Source organism: Micromesistius poutassou (assembly GCF_964030765.1).
Source record: "Micromesistius poutassou genome assembly, chromosome: 13".
In the NCBI taxonomy this organism is placed as follows: Eukaryota; Metazoa; Chordata; class Actinopteri; order Gadiformes; family Gadidae; genus Micromesistius; species Micromesistius poutassou.
In genome coordinates, this window is record NC_140283.1 from 14,093,623 (window position 1) to 14,112,844 (window position 19,222).

Below are 19,222 nucleotides of genomic sequence, written 5' to 3' on the forward strand. Positions count from 1 at the left end.
TAGTATTCATTTTTAGTGTTTCTCAAGTCACAGAAACCACAGTGAATCCTGTGTTTTTGTGCCCCACTGTGGTGTCGACAGCACAGAGCTCCGGTACCGATACAGGACAGCGGTGGTTTCTTTCAGCTTGTATTGTATTCCAATTTTAGCGAAAAACACACATAACATTAGCTTGAAAGAAAAAACTGTTTAAAGATGCTTATCTTTGCGTGAATTTTGGGATGACTCGTCTACCAATGACTTCAAGTTGGTTGTGTTTTAACCGGTGATTGTTGCGCCAAACTGTTTACAAAGGGACACTTGCTCGCGACGCAGCAAGTGCCTGCTAGTTGACCTGCCGGGCGGGACGATCAGTACTTCCCCACATAAAGAGCTTAGTTCTGATTGGATCGCTTCCCAAATCGTCCCGCTTACATTTGTCTCGTTTTTATTATTTTATATTTATTATTTTTTTTAATTTAGATATCGTCTCGTTTTCGTCAGACTGTAGACCCCCCCCCCCACCCCCAATGTTTTCTCAATGGATCTCCACGAATCACACAAGTAGCCAGTTTTGTTTAAAAAAACGGCGAATTTCGCCGAAAGGTAACTAGTTTGCATGCCTGATGCTTATGTACAAGCCAGCTGGTTGTATACAAAATAGAAATTGCAGTTCCTACTTGGTTATGTTTACAACTGGATTTAAATATTTGTAGAAGTTGTCAACCATTGTGGTGAGTGGGAGAGGAGTTTATTAAGCTGCTAAAGTTCATAATTGTTCATTTTAACAGACGGATGATTCAGCTGGGGGACTTAAATGGTCATTCAATGATTTACTTATTACATAATATTTTAAGTTTCCCCTCAGACTGGCTTTGTCTCAAATCTCTCAGCTAGGTTGGTCAGGGAGTGAAGACAGGAGAGTTGCTGACATTAACCTTAATGTATTATTATGGGATGTGTGTTTATTATATTACCCTCAGCCAAAGTGCAGCCAATGCCTTATTTCCATAACCTTGTGGCTAGAAGACGGCAACTAAATAAATATCAGTTATTGTAAGCTTTGCAGGAATATGAAGGGGTTGTTCTAACAACTATGCCATGACCAAAGACTTTCAAGCACACTTTATTTGCATGACAATTTATAACCCTGACAGAAAAAGATCAAGGCAGATTACAAAACAATTAGAACAAACTTCTTTATATATAAAAAACCTAAACAATCATACAACATAAAGGCAACCTTTGAGGTGCAGCAGACAATATTTACAATAAGACCTAGATACTGGAACATGTCCAGCTCACCTGTTGATACAACACCTGAGCTCATTCAGTTTAAGTTTTTAACAAGTTATGAAATCCATACACATTGTCTTTTTTGTCAATTGAGCAGAGAAGACAAATGTGTCCATTTTGTTTTGGTGCAGAGGATGGCTCGGGCACCGTACAGGTGATGTACTAGCTAGGTCAACACGAGGGAAGCTCCACATGGAGACTCCAGAGACACTACTGGGCTATCCTTCTTCTTGTGCTTTGGTCCAATAGCTTGTGATAGTGGTCCAGCTTCTCCTGCAGTTTGTTGTACATCTAAAACACATGAGAAGGAATCATTAGAGTGGTGCGGTAAAGCTTGATCTGCCACTGCTGATTTTTGTTCATTGACATTTACATTAAGGTCATTGACGCTTTTATCTAAAGCGACCTACAGAGAAGTACATTTGTCAAAAGAAAGAAGAATATGTTGCTTTCGGTACAGTAATTTCAGCCAACACAGTCTACACTGTAATGGTGCAGAAAGATATTGAAAGGTTTTGCCGAAATGTTGTCGGTAAAGTGCAAATAGCAGGGGTTTAAATAAACTTACGCTGGTATTGATCTGGCTCTCCCCGAGAGCCTGAAGGAGCTGGTCAATCGCTGTGTAAGGCAGCCACACCAACGGTGCTGTGGCTGATAGAGGCATCTGAATGGAAGATAAGAAGCATTTATATGTTTTTATTTAAGAGTCACACTAATTACAATTGAACCCGGAATACCTAGTTATGCTCTGAGCTATTCTGCAGAATATGTAATGATGCTGCTTATCTGTAGGGGCCCTAGTTATGCTTGGACTCATGTATGCCATATAGAGGTATAGGGGTATATGTATAGGGGTATGCAATGATCTGTAGGAACCCCTTGTTAGGGTAGGTGCTAATCTGTAGCGGCTCCTAGTTAGGGTAGGTGCTACTCTGTAGGGGCTCAGATTTAGTTTGATGGCATAAAATGACAGCTCTAATCAGGGTGAACGAGGTGTTTCACCTGCTTTCGCTTCATATTCGTTTTTTTTTTTCATGTTGCTGGAGGCAGAGATCTGTGATGCATCTCGCCCACAAACTTGGTTGAATTACCTCGATGCCAAAGTACTGGTGACCTTTCCCCAGAAGAGCATCCACGTACTCCAACACCAGCTCAGCCGCCTCCGCCAGCAGGTCATATCTCAAATAGAGTCGAAGCAAAGAGGCTGCATCCACTCCCTGGAATAACAATGTAGCCAATCAGACCCCCAGCGCACTCAGCCAGGCCAGTACTGAAACTAAGCCCATGGTTTTGAACCCCTTTCTCTCAGAATGGTTCCCCGCTTGTCCTTGAGAACCAGTGACCAGCATCCCCCCTGGGACCAAAGCACTTTAATAAACCTCCCTAGTTTTGTTTTTTTACCTTGTAAGCGTTGATCAGCCAATCAGGCAGGGGGAGGCCGTGTACCAGCAGCTTGTTGATGACATCACGGTGGTGCCGGGCACTGGGCGAGGAGTGTCTCTCCAGGTAGGAGGCCAGGAGCCGCCAGGCCTCGTCTGTCGCACTGCAGACCAGAGGGAACGCTGTCAACACCGGCGGGCATCATGTGTGGCTGCTCAGTAGCAAAGTATGACTCCACATGTTATAGAAACCAAACTTTCAGACTTTTAAAAAACATCAAGCGATGTCAGCAGAACAACTATCTCCTCTCAATTTTGAGTTTGAGGAGAGTATTGGTAGTCAGTGCCAGTGAGTTTGAGCTGACCCAAAGTGATTCAGCATGGGTTGGCTGAAAAGAGGAGCATGCCAACCTAGATTCCTTGGTGTTGATGATGGTGGAGAGCTGGTTGGCCGCCAGCCAGTTCCACGCCTCATTCTGGCTGTCCTCTCCGCCATACTGAAGCTTGATGCATCTGGTCCAAAACAAACAAAAACAGCCCATTAACGGCCTGATGTTGGACCTTTCTGGACCGATGCTGGGAGGCCTAATGAGCCAAAACCACCAATTACAGCCAGACGAAATGCCCTGACGTCAATGTGTGGTTCCACACTCAGTCCAGCAAACCAGTCCAGCTTTCCCAAGAATTTCCAGTATATTTGTGTAGCTTTTTCATCCCAGTAACGGTCTCTACGGACTTCATCACAGTGAGTCAAGTTGACAGCCTTAAACAGGCAAGGAAAAACGTCACGTAATGGATAGACAGGATGGCCACATTTAAGAACTATAGTATTCAGTCAGTATTCCCCATTGTAACAGTGAGCACAGTAGAGTACAAACATCATTTTGCATCACAGAGGGAGGAGCGGCTTACTTGAAGGCCAAGCCCTCAAAGACGGGTGTGAGGGAGAGTTTGAAGGTTTGGCAGAGTGACAGGGCACAGTCAAACAGTCCTGCTTGGACCAGCAGAGCCACCATCTCCACTGCCGACGCGCTACCTACACCAGGCAAGAGACACGCATTAACCCATAAGTCAAGAGCTCAGTTAACCACATCTTAACTGGAAGGCCGCATTGAGGTAGAGAAGACCAATAATCTTCTGAATATTACGAACGAGAGAGAACACAGACACACACACACACACACACACACACACACCTGCGATGCCGGCGGAGGGCGGGTGGTGCTGAGCCAGCGTGAGGCGGCTGCGGGCCAGGTTATACTCCTTCTCCAGGTCCTTGAGCTCCAGGATGTCCACCTGTCGCTTTACTGGGGGAGGAGGGGTTGATCCAATCAGAGAACAACTTCCCATTCAATCCCAACCTTCTTTACATAGAGAACCCCCGACAGGCGTACTTCGGATTCATATTTCATCCTCAAGTGCTGAAAGTGCTTTTTCCGGATTTAAAAAGGAAATGCATCGATGAACTACTGCAAAAACAAGCATGGAACACACTACTCTGAATCGTGTTATTTACTCCCGTCACACTTCCTCCACCCCTCCCCCCCCCCCGCCTGCCAGCGAAGGAGAGGAAACAGTCACAGGCTTCAAGAGGCAGATAAACACGCTTCAAAACGCCCTAACATCTAACAGGTGAGCCCGAGTGTTGAAGATATCGACTAACCTGGCTCAGCGGCGAACTCCCCGTCGTACGTCCTCTTGGGGGAAGCTCCGGGCCGCTCGCACTGCAGGAGCAAACACAGGAGCAGCGCTTATTAAACACACACACACACACACACACACAGGAGCGAACACACCTCATCTACACCTGTATATAGACGTACGTATAGGCCTACCTCTGCCGCGGTGCTGGGTTGGACGATCCAGGCGTACTTGGGCCTGATGAGGCGCAGGCAGTTGAGGGCGGCCAGGTAACAGTTGACCTGCTTCTGCAGACCCCGCTGGGTCCGCACCTCCCTGCCCAGGCGCATGCCGTACTCAAACATCACTGTCCCCGCTGAGTGAGTGAGTGAGAGAGTGAGAGAGACAGACACACACACACACACACACACACACACACAAAATTAACAATAGTCATGGTGGTTCATGATTAGTATGCACTGGGAAAAACAAGGTAGGGATTTGAGCCCCAGCGTTGACCTAGACAGACACAGTGAGTGGAGGCGGGCAGACGGAGTGGAAGAGTACCTTTCCTGTAGTTGTGTCTGTGGATGTGAAAGGCGTACAGCAGCTCATAGTAGTTGTGGGCCAGGAGGTCCACGGCTCTCGCCCGAGACTCGATGATGCTCACCACCTGGTGTAGCGCATCGCACATGTTACAGTATCATAGACCGTGTCGTGGTACTGTGTGGAATATAACAAAAAGGGCATGGTAGCATAGAGTTGGACTCACTTCATCATGCAGGCCGACGTAGGAGAACTGGACCAGGTCCTGGAGCTGAGAACGCTCACAGAGAACCACTACCAGCTGCCGGAGACAGTCTAGCCTCCTGCCAGGACACGACCACAACAGAGGGCCGGTTAGTACCAAGGCCGCATTCGCATTGTTGCTTTACGATTTGAACGTCATCAGGAAAGCTAAACACATCACACACACACCTCACTAACACATCTCACACACACACACACACACACAAGAAGTGTTTTCATGTGTGCGAGTTACCTGCTGGAGTCAGGGTTCTGTGTGAGGGCCTCGTAGGCCTGGCTGTTGTGGCCCAGATCCAGGTGGTGTTTGAAGATACGTGTCCGCAGTGCCGCCTGCAGGCCACCAGGGGAATAACATCAGTCACAACAATAATGAGGATACCTGCCACTTATGAACACAAAAAGGAAACATATTTGAAGACCGAAAGTCGAATGAAATGCATCCAAATGCTTACCTCACTCCTGACGTCAGTGCCGGCCTCCGTTATGGCGAGGGTGGCCATGTGGATGACCAGCTCGGGAAGACCAACATCCTCCAACAACCGAAGTACCTGACCAAAGAAAACAAGAGAAAAATTGTGAAGTGTATCCCCAGTGCCACTTTTAACCATATAATGGTGAAAAGGGTGTGAATACAAAAAAATGTGATTAGTAACATATGACACAATTGCGATGAATCATTTTTAAATCGAGCTCATAGGCTCAGCCACTGCCCTAAACCAAGCGTTTCCGTGACCTGTGACTGTGTGTAAACAGTGATTCAATTTCAAAACCCATCAAAATCATGTGTCCACATCTCCTTCAAGTCGTAACAGGAGCTTGTGACGCATCGAAGCAGCCCACATATTTCCTCCTGTGAAAGGCACTGATGCATTTGATCCCGAGTGACAGCGGGAGAGTGCGGGCTCGAGGCCTGTACCTTGTTGTAGTACTGTAGTCTGGCGGTGGTGGCGGCCTCTTCCTCGTCACTGCCCGTCAGCCTTACCAGAAACTCCTCCTTCTCCACCTCACTGGCCGCCTCTTGGAAGCACTGAAGAGCCTGGAGGATGGATGATGAGCAACAAACTCATGAGTCATGTACAGTGTCGGCAGCTTTTTCAACACAACCAAATCGGCAGCTATCCTATTGGTGTGCGGGTGGTTGTTGCAGTTTGTGTTTGCCAACCTTCTGCCCCTCTCCGTTGGCCAGGTAACACTGTCCCAGCATGAAGCGACAGGAACCAACGTTCGTCTGGCACCAGGGTCCAATCAACCTCACATACTCCTGACAGAGGGAACAAAGACCCGGGAGATTCAGGTGTTAAACGACCAGGCATGTAGACCATGGAAGACCAAGTTAATTGAATTCAGAGGGAAAGTTGCGCAATACTCATAAGATCCCGTTTTATAAGGGTAAGGTAGTTAATATCATATGATGCGTGTAGAGTAGGGATGTTAACGACTCAGTATTTTGCGAGTCATGAGTTGACAAAACAATCTATTTTTTTTTTATTTTGGCCCCGCGGCTGCAGCAGTTGCAGAGCTCAAAGGATCTGCTATAATTTTGAATTGGTTATTTTGCAAACAGAAAGGTGTTGCAGCGTTTTGAACAGGACATTTGAGAAGTTTATATATAGAAAAAAATTAATATAAAAAAATTATTTACCGATTTCTATTTTTAGAGTCAACTTGAGCACGAGTCGAGAATCGATCGTTGAGTCTACACATTTTTAACATCCCTAGTGTAGAGTGAGTAAGACCCACCTGTAGCTGGGTATACTGGCAGTTCGCCATTAGACATTCTGGGAACTGGAAGCTAGGGTTGCTGGGCCAACTGGGAGATTCTTGTTAAAGTTTAACCATCGATCAATTACATGCGTGTCCCAATCGCAGGGCTTAAAGCAAAGACCAAAATGCTGTGCATGAAATTGAAATGTCTTTGGGGGAGAGCATGCAGCATTTCATAGTTGACAGCCTTAATTGATAAATACAACAGCAATCTAATTACCCCCGCATAGAGGAAAAGGACAAAATAGCAGAGAGAGTCTATGCGTAGCCTAGCAATTGTAAACACTGCAATTAAATAATAAAAAGCATACAGCACTTCACCTGTGTATAACAAAATCAGGTGCTGTACAAGCAGCCTCCTAACTGTAAATGAAGGATACAGGAGCTGGGCTAGCAAATGGACCACGTTGGAGACCATATGGGGCCAGTGAAGCAAGGCACTGCTGGGAGAGGTGCTCTGTTGCTGGGTGTAAATCTGGGAGATGATGGTCTTCCTGGCTACCGTCTGGTAGAAGAGTTCCACCACCGTCTGGGGACTCAACACTGAACGGAGGCAGAGACGGAGGAGGGAAGCCCAAGAGAGGGTCATTTTTATACAAAAGAACAAGAATTGTAAGAAAACACAAAGGTGAACAAATAGTTCACTATCGAGAAACAATGTTCACTGACCTGATCTGTTGCTGCTCAGAGCGGGGGTGTCGGACAGTTCCAGAACAGAGAGATGCTGCAGGTTTGCGTCGCTGGCAGGAAAACAGAAAGGCCAAAGGTCACAGATCCAGACCACTGCATCAGATATTGAGTGTTTGAAAAACAACATAATGCATCAAACGTTTTCAAAACGGGGACAAATTTTGTCTAATTAACCATTTTCCACAGATGTGGCAGATTGTATCAATCAATAATTGGTCGGCAGTGATCAAGCCAAGACAAATAGGTATGTCATTTTTAAGTGTTTTCCAGACTTTAGCGATGAATAAATCACAGCCAGTTAGTTTTCAACATTGCTGCATTGTGTGGGCGTACATTTGAGGATTCAAATCACGCAGAACCATGTTGAGGCCTTAGTGTATGTGTCCAGATTGAGGGTGTCAGGCAAGGGGCGTGTATATGTTTGTGTATATGCATGCGTGTGTGTGTGAGTGAGGTTCAGTGCGTGTCCTACATGATGTCCAGAGGGACGGAGGAGGCCAGGCTCTGGCTGGTGTGTTTGAGCAGGTGGTAGGAGGACAGCAGGTGGGAGCTGCGGGGGATCAGGTCCTGCTGGAGCTGGAGTAACTGAGCCCCACCCCCCAGGAAAACCTAGAGACCCACACACACACATATGACAATACATTAGGGATGTTATATATTAACCACCTGAATCTTACCCAATAATATACATTAAAATAAATACATCCAATAAATCCTCATGATTTGTTTATGTCAAAATGAAGGGCATGCCTCATTCAATTAACCAAGGTAACCATCATAGGTTTTGCAGTCAGACATTAAAACATTATTTGTAAACTTCACATTACTGTGCCTTTAAATCAGTCAGTCAGTGTGTATATATTTCAGTGTTTGTTAGTTCCCATGACTGCATGTATATAGAGCTCACATTGTCGCCCAGGCGTAGGTAGAGCTTCTGCAGGATGAGCAGGTCTCTGCAGAAGAGAGCTCTGGTCATGGCCATCTGACACACGGCCTGGCACGCCACCATCACGGCCGCGCTGCTGCCATACAGCTGGGACAGACCCAGGCGCACCGGCAGACTCTGGCCTGAACACACACATTGATAATCCTCAGATGTTATTTGTAGAACAGGAAACGTAGGAGTAAAACATATTCAAATATATATTTTTTTCCATATTATTTGGTTACCATTTTTGTAAACCTAATTATCTTCATGTTGATAATGTCCCAGTTATAAACTAGGCTAAGCAAATAAATGATTCCTTTCTATACACTTTATTCATAACGATACTTTGATGTAACATTTGCTTCAAGTAACAATAATTTAACTCAAACTCTAAAGGTTGTAACGTTGATAGCAGCCCTATGCAAAGGTAAATGGCAGTGAAATGGTCCAATATGGGGTAAAAATGTATTCTATTAAGGTATAAAAGGTGTTGTGTTTGGAGGACGAAGGACAATTGTTTTATGCAATTATTTGCATGACAAGCGGGGGAACACAAACCATCCCTACTAGTCACTGGAGACGCATGTGCAGGGTGAGACAGAGACAATGTTCCAAGTGTGTCTAGTGACGACAGCCCCGGTTCCTACCTGGTGCCAAGGGCCCCTCTCTCCCGAGCTCTGCGTCCGACTCCAGGTCCATCTCTCGGAGGAGGACCATCATGGCCGCCGTGGGGTTTCTGACATCCTGGAGCTTGTCCTGGATGTCCTCGATGACATTGTCACTGAGGAGACGAGTGTCAACACAGAACACATTGTTAGCTTTAAAAAGGAGAACCTAAGCACCTGAACGTGCCTTTACAGAAATGCTTTCAGGTTTTGTATGTCGTTTTCCACACGAGGCAGGCAAACACTGTAAACGCCTGCTAAATTGAATTGCAATACGCTGAGGAGAGGCATGTCACATCAACGCTTTATCAGCAGGTGTCCAGATAATCATATCAGCCAATAAGCTAATAAGTTATGCATGCAATAGCATTAGGTTTAATCTAGAGACGCTAGTCATCTAATTGGTAAGCTAACCAAATTGGGCGACAACCAAAGTAGTGTTGGGTTATCCATCAAAATCTCATTTTTTTTTTTTATAGCTTATAGATCATGTTGCCGTCAGTGCACTGACCTGTCATTGGCCAGCATGTTCTCCAGGACGAGCTCCGCCGCTCTCTCTGGTGACTGCAGGTGATCCAGAGCCTTCTCCATCTCGTACGCCATGTCGCCCGACACAGAGTCGCTCACCAGACGCAGACATTGGACCAGCTGGAGCACGTCCCGCCCTACCTCTGGATCTGGGTGGATAGCCAGCACCACATACGCATTAGAAGCATACAACACTTCATTCATTCATTATCATGAAACATGGGACATATTCCAACAACAAAAGTATAAATACAAAAAATGGTTACCGTCCGTTATGGCCGTCTCCTCTTCCGAGAACAGGTACTCGTCACAGCTCAGGTAGAGGTGATCCACAGCGAAACAGGGCAGCAGGTAGGACACAAAACCCTGCAACACAAGTCCGCGGCACCCATCACACACAGCTCGAGTTCTGCAGGTCGCCTGCAGAACTCGACACAAGCACCCGGTTCGTCACCGCTGTCCCGCCAATAGTGATGCGAAAGCACTCCCTCTCATGTAATACTGCTTAATTGAACAGTCCCAATTACAACAGACATGCCACGCTGATAATCGTTACATTCAGAATGTTCTGTACCCTCTGCCCATACTACATGGAGCACTGCCGCTACACTGAGAGTGAGTGAGTGTGTGTTGCTACCTTCTTGAGCAGGCAGACCATGGAGGTGTGAGGGCTGACAGTGAGGCCCAGAGGCATGGCCAGGGCCTCCTGGTACTGCAGGCAGCAGGCGTAAAACTTGGACCAGAACTCCACCTGCAGCTGCCGGTACTCCTCCTGGCAGAACTCAAACTCTGTCACGCTGCTCTGAAGCTGGGAAGAGGAGGGGGGGGGGGGGGCAATTGTGATGTTCATACCTTCTGCTTTTTCCTAGTAGATCCATTTATATTTGACGTGTCCAAGAGTTGTGCACTAAAGTTACCTCATTCTCCACTGCCAGCGTGACCTCCTTCTTCAGTGCTTCCCAGGGGAGGTCCACGTTCCTCTCTGATCCTCTCCTGTAGATCTGAGACACACACATTTAGCCTTTGAGTCAAAAGCAGTAGAGCGAGCATTTCCTCATTTCAGCAGCCGTTCATTTAATGGGGTCGTATCGATGCAGCTATATAGCATCAGTTTAAGCAGAAAAAGATTATATAAAAACAATAAAACATTGGAAATAAATGTGCACTGTTGGATTTTTATCAGAGGAAAAGACACGAGACGTGCTCCCTCGCTGTTCTTCAGGCTGGATTGGGAAAGGCTGTATTCATTAGCTTGCTCTGTTGGTGACATTATGCAAGTCTGAGTGGGGGAAGGTTATATCTGTCAAGGAGCGGCTGGAAATTAACCTCTTATGACAGGTCTGTCTTGAGGAAGGGACAGAAAAGGCCCCACGAGAGACTGGTATAACCAGGCCAACACAGATGAACCTCACCTGCAGAGCTTTGACAATGGCTGAGGCTGTGAAGCGTAGAGGAGAGAAGAGGACATCTAGGTAGGTCTCCTGTGGAAAAATAAAATACATGAAGAAGTCTGGGAACTGAGCTCATCACAAAATCCAAAATTTAAAAAAAAACGTATTTTAAGATAGAAACTGGAATCAAGGATTAAAGTAAAATAAAAGTGCTATTATTTATGAATGAATGTTTTGTTGAACTTTATTGTAAATAAGGTTTATTTATATAGCAGTCATTTTACTTAAATCAATAAAATAAAATGTAGACACGCATAATAACTCAAAAACCAAAACATAAGAAAAATAGCCTGTCTGACATAGGTCTTCTAACATCGTCTGCCTGACGTTTTGTTTAGCGTACTTGCCGACTAAAAGTTATGGTATGCAATCATCACAAATGCAAAACGTGGTTCCAAGTGGGGAGTGAACACTGCTGTACTATTCACAAAAGTCTTACCCGGGGGTCCTGGTCCGCTCCTATTTGGACTTCTTCCTCTGGAGGGGGTTGGACAAAGACCTGGTTCCACTGGCCTGCTGTGTTACTGGCAAGAGACGATGAGAATAGACAATCAGAGGCAAGCCTACTGCAATGATATACTATTTTCAAATAATTTACAGGTGAGGAGCATAATTAGTAGGGGTGGGAATCTCTTGGCACCTCACGATTCGATTCCAATTCAGAGGTCAACAATTTGATTCTAAAACGATCATCGACGCAACAATTTTTTTATGTACATTTCCATGCGTGATTTTCAAAAATATATATACATCTGAGTTTGCTACTCAGAGTTTGCTAATCACTTCCAACTTTTGTGATGATCATTAAAGAGAATCAACAGATTAATTACCTTATCTAATATTTTATATTAAAGTCAGTTCTCTGCGCAGAGAACCCGCAGGCAGAAAGGGGAGTTTTCTGTAGCACTCTGCAGCAGGCGAACAGAATGTTGCAGCAGGCAAACAAATTTGATTAAAAAAATAATTTCATAAAATTTTTATTTTTTTTATTTATTAAAATTCTGATTATTAACTTATCTGCATCGAGATGGAATCTTTCTAGAGAGAATCGCGATGCATCGAAAAATCTATCCCTAATAATCCCACCCCTAATAATTATTGGCACTCTCTTGATGAAATGGATCATATGACAGGAAATAAGCCACCAAGGTGAACAGGTAGTGTGAGCCTAGGACAAGGCTACTTACTGCTCGTAGTTGATGTATTTGACTATGGTGGTGTTGGAATCATCCACCCAGACACCCCAGATGTCTGTAGATGTGAGTGCAAAGTCCACCAGGGTCTCCTGTACAGAAAGAGAGATGTCAGGGGTTGAGTGGTTCCGTTCACTAATTCCGTTCACTAATTCCGTTCACTAATTCCGTTCAGGATGACATTAGCGGTTTGGTGCGCAAATTCAGGACAGATTGACAGCAAGGCAGAGAGAGAAAAAAATAGTCCCAGCGATTAAATCATTATTAACGTAGAAGAAGCTGGCGATATGTGCGTGTGGGATGAAATGTACCAGCCCAAACAGAGAGACAGCAGTCACACAAACATCAAGAGACCTGAGTGGAGAAGAGCGAGGAGATGTGGTCCATGCTGTAGCGGTTGTTGTCGGTGGCGACCAGCTGGAGCACAGTGAACTGCCCACTTTGAGGGGCGGCCAGGTAAACGGCCAGACACAAGCCTGTGGTGGAGGAGAAGGACACGCGCAGCCGGTGGCCCTGACCGGTGGCCCGCCTCCCGCCTTTACATGCTGGCATGTACTCCAGCATGTCAGTCTCCATCAGGCAGGACTGCTCCTGTGAGCAGAGGCAGGGGAGGAGAGATTAGCCACGTCCGCCCACAGGCTCAAGAAGGAGAGGGGGAGGGAGGGGGGGGGGGGGAGAAAGAGACCGGCTTACCCTCAGGGACCACATGCGGAGCTTAAGATCCTGGCAGAGAGCAAAGAGGAAAGAGTCGTCCTCCAGCTCCCGGACAGCCAGGCAGAGGGCAAGGTCACCGGGGAGCTGCTCCCCGCGGATGGCTGTGGGCATCCAGCCGGCCAGCCTTTGCATCACTGTGCTCCTCTTCAGCTCCACCACGGACATGTCCGCTGCACCAGAACGCACTCATTAGGAGGTTGAAATCGACACTCATTGAACCACCATCACCCTTGCCGCTACGACTCTGATGGTGCCGTCAAAGCCACATGTCACATCTATTCTCTTCCAAATGCGAAACTAAGCAACCGTGATGGACCACCTCCAGGTGTCCAGACCTTACCCTGTGAGTCGCATGGAGGCAGGGTGACGACCAGTATCCCGCCTGCCGGTGAGGTCAGAGCGTAGTGTGCCTCCCCCTGGCGGTTCAGCCAGGCGGTGGAGGCACAAGGAGCGGTGGTCCCGCCTGCTGGCATGGGGATGACGGCGCTGTGTGCTGGGTCCTGCAGGCTCAGCTTGCCCACATCGGTGAAGACTGACTGCATCTGCAGCTCCGTCACCAACTCCTGCACGGGAGAGACAGAGGAATGCAACTATTTCATCCATGTGTTTATACACACATGTTATAGTAGCCTTAATCATAGACTTCAGGACACCACTACATTTACTTTCAGTTACTTTCCTCCCACACACACACACACACACACACACACACACACACACACACACACACACACACACACACACACACACACACACACACACACACACACACACACACACACACACACACACACACACACACACACAGTTTATCGCAATTATTTCTTGGACAATATATTGCCCAACAAAAGTTAGTTGTCATGACAGAGCTCCATGTCCATTCCCATCAGGGCATTAAGGTGCAATGGGTTGCGGGGCTACTCACGCTGCGGTACATGCGGGAGGGGTGGGGCAGCACCAGGCGATGAACGCTCTGGTTGGTGACGATGAGGATGAACACATTGTTGAGGGTTTCTTGAATGGTCACGCCCCCAGGCAGAACTGAGCAGTGGACAAGCTTGAGGCGGATGGCATTGTTCAGCAGGTTGGTGTCCAGGGACTGCTCCACCAGCTGCACCGTGTCTCCGGATGCAGACCTGCAATGAAAAAGACCCCAGTGAGCATAGGAGTCCGCACATCTCCAGATCAGAATCAAATGTCTTCACAAGACCCATGTCTCTCAGTCTCATGACAAATACTGCTTCTAGTCACTGCATTTTAATGGAGATGTATTTCTTAACAGAAAATAGATGAATAACTGGTCATTGTTGCATTGCAGCTAAAGCAATGGTTTGAATTCCAAGTATGACTCAAAACGTACTATTTAAATTATTAGAATGTTAATCAAGAACACTCTAGCAGCCGCCATAAAACTACCTCACTACTTCATGTCCCACAACTGCACATTATTTAATATACCAGGTACTACAAACTTTATATTCAGAATCGTGTAATCACCCTTTTTTGACCCAGAGCAAAGGTTACAACAGATTGCCATCTGAAGCGAAATCATTTTCTGATTGCAGACAAAACCTGTAAAGCGTTTGAACCTAGGACCAGAGTCGGACAGACGCAGAAGCGTTGTCAACACTTACCAGTGTATAAACCTGTTGCTTGTGATGGACAGCAGCTTTCCATTCTCCTCATAGTGAAAACCTCCGGCGCAGTCTGGGTACTTGATACCGCCAGGGAGTGCACTCACACCTAAATAAATCAAAACTCACCATTACAATACTACTATCTACTACTACTACTACTATCCGACGTCACTGTGCACGTTAAAGACGCAAACCATGGTTGGCCAGTAAGAATGATATAGTATACAGTTACACATACTTTCCCGCTCGATTGTTCAAAGAACACATACACCTCATCAGCAAATAGCTACTCTATGATACGACTACCGAAGATGAAACACACATGTATTAATGTAACATTACATTGTTTTACATCATGACACCAGAGGCCCCGTTGTATTGCTAACAGCTAGCGTATTAGCAATGTCATGTGTGCTAGCATGTGTTTCCACCTTCTTGTTTATCTTATACCTTCTAGCCTTTATATCCAGAGGAGAGAATACACCGCAACGTTTATCTCAAATTCTTACCAAGGTTTACAGTTATTTCTCGAAATCTATGCAGCGCTTCTCTTTCAAATCCACATATTTCTATGAAACTCCGCTCCAACAACGCCGCCATTTTCGCCGCATTGAGTTGTGGGACGGACTGACGTGAAGTGGCCGCGTTCAGGTCGTTCAAACATTTAAAGCCGCAGGCCCTCATTTCTACCGCATCCATGCTGGATGCGCACATGTCCCATGTGCCAATGCCATAATGTGTCTACAGATCGCCGCACACTAACGGCTACATGTTGACCTATGCTATCTTTAGCAAACAATGATCAGCCTTAAAGGTTGAGCCAAAATACAGATTACCGTGAAGTGAAATTAACTATCTCGTTAATCTACTTGATACGATGTGAAACTCATTGGAACTCTCAGGGTCGTGGGTTCGAGCTGCACGTTTTTCTCATAACCTCAACTTTTAGCAAGTTTATATCCAATACCACTGAATGTCCAGCTGGCGCAATTTCGCAATTCCCCGAAAAACAGTGTTTACCGCCCATATATTACTCGTATACTGCTGTTATATTTAAACAGCAAAGACAGAGACATGTTAGAAGTCAACAACAACATTTATTGCAGCCATTTAAATTTCCAAAAATACATGCGCTGCCGAAATTTACCGATCAAACGCCACGTCACAAGGCGACCAAGGCATAGGCCTATAATAAAATCAAACGATTCCACTTGCTGTCTCCCTCTGATTTAAATTCAACCATCTTGGTTAAAATGTATAGTGATCAATGACAGAAGACAGGCCTACATGAATCATGCTGAGACCAGCGGGTGTCTGGGAATTTTTGCAGGCGTCTTTTGTTGTTGTTTGATTGTTTGCCATAAAGCACTGTAGGCGCTTGTGTCGACAGTTACAAACCATGACCTTATTGGAGTTCACAATCGCCAAGTTGAGAGCGTGGTTTCTGCAGTGAACGTAGACTGCTGCGGGAAACTGCTGCGATGCGTGCCTGAGCAACTCGCTTATATTGCCCGCACCATCATACCCCTGACCAACGATATGGGCAAGATCTCCTAATCGGTTCAGCAATAGACGTGTCAATGCCTAGCTTCTGCGTTTGAATGATAATGAATTAATGGAACGTTGCATTTTTAACGTTAAAGATTCTAGACTAGAGAGTGCGTGCCATCAATGAAACCTCATGCGGAATCAGAGAAAGTCTGCTATCTTTGCTGCGCAAAGCATGTTTCAGAAACCAGCACATTAAGATAAATGTAGTTGTCACACAAGCTATTTTATATTTTTGTAATATGGAATTATTTCAGGGGGGAAAATGCCGTGAAAAAAATGTACGCTGATATAGCATGTCGGCCTAGGCCTAATCAATTGTGTTTTAATATGTTTAGCATTCATATTATTGTAGTCTATTATTTTCGTAGGCTACTCTGCTGTTGTCCTTGAGGGGGAGATATTTTTTTGCTGCCACAAAAATATAGTTTCATCTAACAACATTCCTGCGTCTCCACAGAGCCCATTTCAGCACCGTGTCAGTGGACAGTTACAAGCCTATAAACGTCGTTAGAGCAGTGAACGCTGTCGTGGCAATTTCCTTTAAGAGATATTGCGTCTAGGACAGATGAGATTTCTAAATGCAAAAAGAACACAATACTTGTAGACAATTAACCTATAGGTTTAATGCATGCATACATTAGACTCCTCTCTAGCAGAGTGAGTCCAGAATACTTGACAGAGTTATTTATACCGTTTCAGATCCTCCCCACATTGCAGATGCCAATAATCAAATCAGGTAACGTTTACCCAAGACACAGAGTTGCCTGTGTTGTCATCGAGCAGAAGAGTGTACAAGAGGATGTCCTATCGCTTGTGACGGTTTAACCCAAGTACGAAGGTTAACATCACGATTGATTCTGAGCAGTGGCGGATTTAGAAAATTGGGGACCAAGGCGAAGGTATGTATGGGGCCCACCTCATCCGATCTTTAAAAGAGAATGGAGAAAAATGTACAGACTGAATGGTGGATAGGCAGGTAAAGCTAATCTATGCGGAAGTAAAGGTTGGAGATGAGAAAAAAACCTTCCCCACTAAACCCTGCATACACTTCTTTACTCTGAAATGAAGATGGAAAGCAGAAAACACACAAAGGTTTAGCTTGACCCTGGGATCGGAGCAGTCCTCCTCAATGACCTCCTCAGAGACCATAACTGAATCAGATGAGGTAAATGTGACGGTCACAGCAGGAAAGACCTTGAGCTGTGAGATGTCAGTGGGACGAGCAGTCATCAACCTCGCCTACTCTGCCACAGTGAAAATCACATGCCTGAATGGTAGCGAGCTGGTATTCCCATCCACCGGCACCTACAATGGTGTGGCTTACACTGGAGTGCATGTAAAAACCACTGATTCTTTATAGAATCAGTCTTTATATCTGGAGCAGGCCCCCAGGAGCAGTGCCTACTTCCGCAATCCACCAGTTCTCAAGCCTGGTATTGCATTTTTTTTTTTTTTTTTTGTGTGGACGGGCCCCTCAATTCATGGGGCCCAGAAGTAGATATCCTCGTTCACTCCAATACAAGTGGGGACCAGGAATGTGTCTCCGTACATTTTTTCTAGATATCAATCAAAGGCTCATAATTATCTTTAGACCAAGTACTATTAAAATTTAAGTTTTCTCTTTTCAAAATGCCACCTCTAGCGTTTTATTAGCCATTTTATGTATTTATTTTTTGCAGGAGAAGGAGGGGTTGGCGGCTGAAAGGAGTCATAGTGAATTGATTGATTGATTCTTTTAATGACCACACAGCCAGGCTGGTGGAATTTGTTTTCAGTACAGCTCCTTGGTACAGGTTCCAACATTACAATAAACATAAAACATATAACATAGATATACATAATACATAAGGGCCGTGCTTAATCCTCAGCATTAAAAACAAATGTTGTTTCGGTCGGGCCTCCGAGAGGGCTCAGTCCGTGGGTTCAGTGCACGGCTCCGTTAACTTCTCGTGTCCGAGGTTTTTCCTTTTACTTAACATGAATGACGTTGGTGGTTTTTAGGCACTGTGGTGACTGTTTATCACTTAAAGTCGCCAATGGATTTGTAGACTGGTTCAGCTGTTGGACGCGTGCACTCTCACATAACTCTCACATTCCTCTGCTTGCGGTCATTGCGATTCACCATTTATTGATCCATTTATTCAAAAGATCCAAAGACAAAGAACGGGTGCATTATGGTATCATGGTCAAAAACGAATATAAAAATTTCAGTTGCGTTGGTATATAATTGTCTTTGCTTGTTTAGCTATGCATGACAGTAAACAATGTTGGTGTATTACAATTCATTATGTGGGTAGGCTACTCCAACTTCGTTGCTGGTCGATATGTAAATTTATTTTAATATAAATTATTGATTGCATTTTTCTAAATAGTTAGTTGGAAGGAATGTTTATTAAGCAATAACATTGAACTGTATTTATTCTAGGCCTACTTTGTACATTTACTATGTTGTTGGTGTTATGTTATATGGAGCAATTTTTGAAGTTCCCAATAAAGTTCTCTCTCTCTTTTTATTTGATTTAAAATATGTTGCTTGCTGGTTCCATGGCTTATAATAGGTCCATGGTTCCATGTGGGTCATTTCATACTCCTTCGCTTCCTAACATCTTGACTGAATCGGTGAGTTCCCTGGGTACACCAGCCGATGGGTCTGTGTATAAATTTGATAATTTGATTCTCATTCAGAAACAGAAAAATATATTAAACAAGTGGTAATTATGATTTTTGTTTTACAAGGTTGTTTTTTTTATCAGGTCAAAAAGGGACAAACTAATCTAAAATATGGGGGGGGGGTTAGTAACTTATACTTCCATGGTCGGTAAACAATGCGACTGTGCTTGCTCAGACCTCTCGCTTATGATGCTACAATGCTAAACAATGCTAGAGAACGAGAATATTTCTACATCCGGGCGTGGCTAGGCTCCCATTATGCGGAAGTCGTGGTTGTGGTTGCAGTTTTAACCACTAGATGACAATGTCTCCACATTGTATGACTCAGAAGCGAATCAAACTCACCTCGA

The 19,222-nt window shown here is 45.2% G+C and overlaps 1 protein-coding gene across 1 annotated transcript; it reads right to left on the reverse strand.

The window, feature by feature from the left end:
* Positions 1-1,129: 1,129 nt before the first annotated feature.
* nup160 (nucleoporin 160) lies at positions 1,130-15,251 on the reverse strand (the record flags this gene model as incomplete). Its single annotated transcript, XM_084476921.1, has 34 exons — positions 1,130-1,566; positions 1,844-1,939; positions 2,367-2,492; positions 2,677-2,818; positions 3,066-3,167; positions 3,567-3,690; positions 3,851-3,961; positions 4,318-4,378; positions 4,490-4,650; positions 4,842-4,947; positions 5,047-5,143; positions 5,317-5,411; positions 5,534-5,629; positions 5,998-6,117; positions 6,244-6,342; positions 6,822-6,891; positions 7,226-7,388; positions 7,515-7,585; positions 8,008-8,144; positions 8,443-8,603; positions 9,111-9,244; positions 9,640-9,805; positions 9,923-10,022; positions 10,294-10,464; positions 10,574-10,657; positions 11,069-11,137; positions 11,547-11,631; positions 12,295-12,392; positions 12,655-12,891; positions 12,994-13,184; positions 13,355-13,577; positions 13,940-14,150; positions 14,649-14,757; positions 15,161-15,251. 34 exons carry the CDS (start codon positions 15,249-15,251, stop codon positions 1,486-1,488), a joined length of 4,188 nt encoding a protein of 1,395 aa, XP_084333047.1. The 3' UTR covers positions 1,130-1,485.
* Positions 15,252-19,222: the final 3,971 nt, after the last annotated feature.